The 7047-nt window shown below is 40.7% G+C and overlaps 1 protein-coding gene across 4 annotated transcripts; it reads left to right on the top strand.

The window, feature by feature from the left end:
* The first annotated feature begins 2781 nt into the window (after positions 1 to 2781).
* Positions 2782 to 6793, top strand: LOC102722635 (pentatricopeptide repeat-containing protein At5g27110-like). 4 transcript variants are annotated; one of them, XM_040529295.1, is made up of 3 exons: positions 2782 to 5579; positions 5678 to 5748; positions 6061 to 6793. In XM_040529295.1, exon 1 carries the CDS (start codon positions 2894 to 2896, stop codon positions 5249 to 5251), a length of 2358 nt encoding a protein of 785 aa, XP_040385229.1. In that variant the 5' UTR covers positions 2782 to 2893; the 3' UTR covers positions 5252 to 5579; positions 5678 to 5748; positions 6061 to 6793. The 4 variants fall into 4 exon arrangements, with proteins under 4 accessions (XP_040385229.1, XP_040385230.1, XP_040385231.1 ...); XM_040529296.1 differs by having other exon boundaries at positions 6052 to 6793; XM_040529297.1 differs by having other exon boundaries at positions 2782 to 5748; positions 6061 to 6166; positions 6285 to 6793.
* Positions 6794 to 7047: the final 254 nt, after the last annotated feature.

Raw genomic sequence — 7047 nt, 5'->3', positions numbered from 1 at the left:
TTTCTTAATGTCAACCCAAATATAAATACAACCAACAAAGTGCACAAGGATAGTTGTAGATGGATTACAAGGTAATCTCTTGACATATTAATACTGGTCAGCATGTTGTTACCAATTATCATGTAAAATATCAAACTTAGGTAATAATGGAACACGAAAATTCATACGTGAATAACCGTGACACAAAAGATAACAACTCCAAAAAAAAAATCAAAAGAAATAATGTCAGGTGAGTGGTCAAGTGAGTTAGGCGGCTTTCAAATTACTTGGAGTTCCGTACAATTGTAAGAAATGTAACAAGGGTAAAAATTGAATCCAAGAATATAATTTTTAACATATAAAAATACCTAAAAATTATCGTTTGCCAAAATTAGTATGGGAGGGAATCCCCCAGCTATGCACAAAGGAAATTGCCTTTATTAATTTGCACAAGTTTTCGGATCTCTAAGTGCTGTCTCAATTTTATCGCTGCCATGTTCTCTAAACTAGCCCCTCCATATTTTAGAGAGTTATATCAGTCATTTCTCTTTATTATTATTTGGAGGTACGATATACTGTTTTGGAACGAGATTATTCTTATGTGGTACCAAACATGATATCTTAACGGTATTAGGTCTAATACCTCACCGATAACAGATACCAGAACAGTACCAACTGATGATCGGTCAGTACCATCTGATACCAGGATGATACTAGCTGATACTTAGTTAGTACCGAGTGATACTGGGGTGTTTTCGGTTGATATCGGTAATAGCTAATACTAAGATGATACCGACAATAATCGCCGATTCTAAGATGATACTCTCAAATAGAAATGACAAGGTAACGGATTGAGTGAGTACTGGAAAATCTTTCCATCCCAAACAACACGCATGATGGAATGTATTGTAGCATTTTCGATATTTATAATATAAAGATCTTAACAATGCAAAAGAATAACCAAAATAAAATTTGGAGCATTCGATCATTACAGTTTAATGGGAATGCATATACAATATTCCACTGTCTTAGTAATTATTTTATAAACTAACCTTCAACCGACGAGAATTACCCACTATGCACCTGCCATTTATAGGCCTCGAGTGGACAGCAAATGTGTTTTCTTTTCTTGTTTTTTTTCTGAAAATAACAAGAACCATGTCAGCTGCTTCTTGTATATATAAATGAAGTGAACGTCTTGACGATTAAAAAATTAATTACTAAATTAATCTGCCCCACTGTTAATCATGTCAGGCATACTATGCCATTAGAACGATATAGTGTGCTATAGCATTTCCCTTATTATATTTATATTTATCATCGTAGCGTTCTAGGATCATGTGTCTTGCAGGTTCCCGTTACAGTCCTTACCGCCCCTCCTGTGTAACGGCGGACGTGCGGTCACTACGCGGTAACCGTGGAAGCTACAAAAACCATGATAAATTTTGAATCCAATAAATTTCAATTCAAATCTTGCGGTAAAGGCAGTTTCCCGCGATGACCGCGGCCTGTATAAGCTGACCCATGTGAATTGCAAAATAAATTGTAAAAAGTCTTAAAAAATGAGAAATAGGAAGAAAATAGGAAAAATAGAAAAAATAGCTATCATTTTGAATTTGCATACAAATATATAACAAATGAATTTGCATACTAAGTTAAGTACTAGTATGTTACAAATATGACAAAATATTATGAAGAACTACCGAAACATTCATTTCTAATTTTGTGTCACATAATTATGTAATAATTATAATTACATACGTAACTACAACTACCACGTGCCACTACTCACATATATGGCTTAAGTGGACTTAGAAATCTATTATACAAGTGTAATAGGACTTAATATACATTAAAGATATGTCTAAAACAATTATCACAATCTACAACAAGCTAAAACTATTTAGAAACCTGCAAAACATATTTACGATGTGCCTAATAAACATATATATGCACATGCTGTCAACTACAAATATGTGCGGCACTTACAACCCGCCAGCTTTCAAGAAAAAACCGCGCGAAAAGCCAAAAAAGTCGCCAAATCAAGCATGGCTACCGTGGTTTCGCACAGCCGCAAGCTACCTGGAGGCACAGGAGGGAACCATCGCTTAGCGCGTGGTTTCAGTCGTCGAAGCTGCGGTAACCGCGGTTTCCGAGGGGATTTCAGTGCGCTTTTTATTTTTTCAACAATTTTTCACTCTTAATTTTTATATTGCATCTAAATCTATGTTTTTCGATATATTTTTTGCACCAATGTTCACTACAAAATAACAGATGTTCACTACATGTATATTTGTTTTCAAATTTTAACAAATTTTTTGAATTCGGTTCAAATTTAAAAAGAGTTTTCGTGGCTTGCCGAAACCGCACCTCGGCGGAGGCCTCAGCCCGTGAACCCTGGTGTCTTCTAGCATGAAAACAATATGGTTCTTATTTCACCTACTTTATCTAATCGTGCACATGCTATTTTTATATAAAACTAAACCAATTGTACCGTAGTATGGTGTCTTCTACCGTATTCCTTTTTATATTGGTTTTTTAAAAAATGATTTATTATTTCTGTGTGTGTATGAATCTAGCAATAATTAAAAACCACATATGGCGCGTTCTAGAGGAAGGGTGGGAGTGGTGCTAAACGGTGTACGCCAAACGAGAAATATCATTAGTATATGATTAATTAAGTATCGAGTATTATAAACTTGAAAGTGAATTAATCTGAATTTTTAAATAACTTTCATATAAACTCTTTTAATAAAATATATATTATAAAAACGTGCGCGTAAAAGTTAAGGTAAACATTAGTCGGGTGATGGCTTCGTGAACGCTCCCACAGGCTTTCATGGGCTAAGAACTATCCAGCCATGTTTCCTCCTCTTTTTTTCTTCTTCCTCCCGCCTCCTCGATTTTTCTTTTCATGCCGCAGCCGCGCGCTCCCGCGTCGGCGGCGCGCCTCCACGCGCACGTCCTCGAGCTCCACCGAGGCTGCGACGGCGGCGGCGGCGGCGGTGGCCACCTCCTGCTCCGCCGCGCGCACGCGGCGTCCCTCGTCTCCGGCGCGCTCGCATCGTCCCTGCCCCTCGCGGGCGCGCTCCTCCTCTCGTACGCCGCGCTCCCCGACCTCGCCTCCGCGCGCCTCGTCCTCCGCCACCACCCGCTCCGCCTCCGCTCCGCCTTCCTCTGGAACTCCCTCTCCCGCGCGCTCTCCTCGGCGTCGCTGCCGTCCGAGGCCCTTCGGGTGTACAACCTCATGCTCCGCTCCGCCGTGCGCCCGGATGACCGCACATTCCCCTTCGCTCTCCACGCCGCCGCCGCCGCTGCCGCCGACGAGGGGATCTCCAAAGATAAGGGCCTCGAGCTCCACGCTGCGGCTCTCAGGCGGGGGCACCTGGCTGACGTCTTCACGGGCAACACGCTAGTCGCGTTCTACGCGGCCTGCGGCAGGGCCTGCGACGCGCGCAGGATGTTCGACGAAATGCCTGCACTGGACGTCGTCTCGTGGAACTCCCTAGTATCGGCATTACTGGCGAACGGTATGTTCCATGACGCGATATGGGCACTGGTGAGAATGCTGAGGGGTGGGTTTACTTTGAACGTGGCAAGCTTAGTGTCAGTCGTGCCTGCCTGTGGTATGGAGAAGGAAGAGAAGTTTGGCTTGAGCATCCATGCATTGTCAGTGAAAATTGGCCTGAACACTGTAGTGAATCTTGCGAATGCGTTGATTGATATGTATGGTAAGTTTGGGGATGTTGAGGCATCGATGAGGGTGTTTGATGGAATGCTGGAGCACAATGAGGTTTCTTGGAATTCTGCAATAGGGTGCTTTCTTAATGCAGGGCTTTATGGTGATGTCCTGAGAATGTTTAGGAAAATGTCTGCGCATAATGTCATGCCTGGTTCTATCACACTATCTAGTTTGCTTCCTGCCTTGGTTGAGCTTGGTAGTTTTGATTTGGGGAGAGAAGTCCACGGGTATAGCATAAAGAGAGCAATGGACTTGGATATTTTTGTTGCAAACTCTCTTATTGATATGTATGCCAAATTTGGTTCTTTGGAGAAAGCATCTACTGTCTTTGAACAAATGAAGGGCCGAAATGTGGTGTCCTGGAATGCAATGATCGCAAATCTTGTGCAAAATGGAGCTAAGACTGAGGCGTTCAAACTTGTCATAGAGATGCAACAAAGTGGGGAATGCCCAAATTTGATCACGCTAGTGAATGTGCTTCCAGCTTGTGCGAGGATGGCCTCTCTAAAGATGGGTAAGCAGATCCATGCATGGTCAATTCGTAGAGTTCTAATGTTTGATTTGTTCATATCAAATGCTTTGATTGATATGTATTCCAAGTGTGGACAGCTGAGCTTGGCACGAAATATTTTTGAAAGGTCAGAGAAGGATGATGTGTCGTATAATACTTTGATTTTGGGATATTCACAGAGTCCATGGTGTTTTGAATCTCTTCTTCTTTTTGAGCAGATGAGGTCTGTAGGAATTGACTGTGATGCTGTTTCCTTCATGGGTGCTCTATCATCATGTACTAACTTGTCTTCATTTAAGCATGGCAAAGAAATTCATGGTGTCTTAGTAAGGAGATTGTTAAGTGGGCATCTCTTTCTTGCTAATTCCCTGCTGGACTTGTACACTAAAGGTGGAATGCTTGTTACTGCATCAAAGATATTTAGTAAGATTACCAAGAAGGATGTTGCCTCATGGAATACTATGATTTTGGGATATGGGATGCATGGTCAAATTGATGTTGCATTTGAATTGTTTGATCAGATGAGAGCTGATGGTCTGGACTATGATCATGTATCTTACATTGCAGTGCTATCAGCATGCAGCCACGGTGGGCTTGTAGAGAAAGGGAAGAAGTTCTTCAGTCAAATGCTTGCTCAAAATATTGAGCCACAGCAAATGCACTATGCCTGCATGGTTGATCTTATTGGACGTGCTGGACAACTGTCTGAATCTGCTGAAATAATCAGAGACATGCCTTTTCCTGCAAATTCCGATGTATGGGGAGCACTGCTTGGGGCTTGTCGTATACACGGAAATATTGAATTAGCGCAATGGGCAGCGGAGCATTTGTTTGAGCTGAAGCCAGAGCATTCAGGCTACTACACTCTGATGATAAACATGTATGCTGAGACTGGGAGATGGAATGAAGCAAACAAGATCAGGAAATTAATGAAATCCAGGAAAGTACAGAAAAATCCAGCCTATAGCTGGGTACAGGATGGCAACAAGCTACAAGCTTTTCTTGTTGGGGATGGGTAGCTCTGCTGGGATAATTTTGACTTGATCAGCAGTCTAACAGATGGTTCACCTCTGTGGTGGTACAAAACCTTTCATCTGGAATGAACTTGATGAAGCAATAGATTTTGGAAAATACTCCCATTACTGGTAACAAAATCTAGCAATACTGTAAATAAGGATTATGACATGCAGAAGGACATAACCAGTCTAGTTCTGTAATCACTGGCCGCATTTTAGATCTCTTGCTGCTTGACCTGAATCAACCAATGTTAGCTGAGTCTGTTCAATCTTTCATGTCCGTCATTAGGTGTTTTTGGTCATAGCCTCTGTTCTGAAAATGGATGACAGGGTAAGGCATGAAGCTTCCGTTGCTATGTGGACATATTTTGTAGAGCAATATTTTTATTCTACCAAGGTATTACTTCTAGATAACTTGTCTTTCTACAGAGCTGGGAGTAGTTCGTACTTACTTCTTAATCCATACTCAACCTTCATCATACGGGGCCTCCACCATACGGGTAAGGTTACCTTATGCTAATTCCTCAAAATTTCTGTTAGGATGACCAAAAGGTGACCTATAACCTTCAATATTTATTAAGCGTGTCAAGATATTGTCATGTTAATATCTGAATTACATTGATATGACAAGTTACATATAGATAAACTTTGTGCAAGTATTATAACTACAATATGGATATCCACGTCTGTATTTGTCTATTCTATATTTACTTGTATCTATATGGTTGTGCCTATTTTAGTAAATAAGGAGGTAGAACTTGCACTCTGTTTTTTGGATGTCCCATGATCTGAATTGACATCAGCATCAACAGGTTGACAATCACAATTGCGGCGGTGAAAGAGATGCCCAGTTTTCCAGGCTATAATGCCACAAAGTTCATGTTTGCCACAACCATATTCTGGATTCTTCTACTAAAGGTATGAAGATGTTCTCCAGTTAGAGGGCTGTTCTTGAAAGTTGAATTTTGCTGAAGATAGAGCAAAGCTGGGCCCTACTCTGGAATTTACTTACAAATTGTTCTTTCAAGTTCTGAAGATGACTTAGCAGCCCGCCATTCAATACAAGCTTCTTTGGATTCTGCCCTCAGCCTTGGTCACCTAATGTTTGATGCTTCATAAGGCAGCGCAATTTGCAAAGACATTATATATTTGTTGTTGTATGTAAGAGGTTCCTAGAAAGATTTTATACTACTTACGGCAACAATCAACTTGAAGCTGCAGACCTCCATTTCCATGGTATTCATATTGAGAGTTTTGTCTAGATTTTACAATTCAATATTATCCTGATTATGGTCTTAAATGTAAGCAAGGAAAGCAAAATTTATTTGTAAATTTCATCTGAAGTTTTGTTTTTCACAAACTGACGTAAAAGTGTGTGCATTCGCTCTTTCATGGATGTTAGTTCCAGTACAGGCCGTTGTTACATAAAAAAAAAAAAAAAAAGAAACAGGAAAAGACATTGTCCGACTCTGCCTCAGTTGTGAGTAGAGATGGCAACGGGACCCAATACCCGATAGTATAAATATGAACCAAATTTATCATCTATGGGCATCTAATCGGACAAATACTTTCATCCAACGGATACGTGGGTATAGGAACGTTCATATGATCCTCGTACCTGTTTACTTATGGGTAATAAATGCTCAGAAGTCTAAATTCATATCCTGACCCAATATTTAATTAACTTAGTCCAATTAAACAAAACCCTAGGTATTTAAGCCTATGCCTTAACTCATACATCAGATTGGCCTGGTTTACCTCAGATTTCAACACCAAAACGGATAGCCTTACTCCTCTAC

This window comes from Oryza brachyantha, chromosome 12, assembly GCF_000231095.2.
Source record: "Oryza brachyantha chromosome 12, ObraRS2, whole genome shotgun sequence".
NCBI classification, from domain to species: domain Eukaryota; kingdom Viridiplantae; phylum Streptophyta; class Magnoliopsida; order Poales; family Poaceae; genus Oryza; species Oryza brachyantha.
The sequence above is the reverse complement of the archived record's forward strand: the minus strand, read 5'-3'. Positions and strand labels throughout refer to the sequence as shown.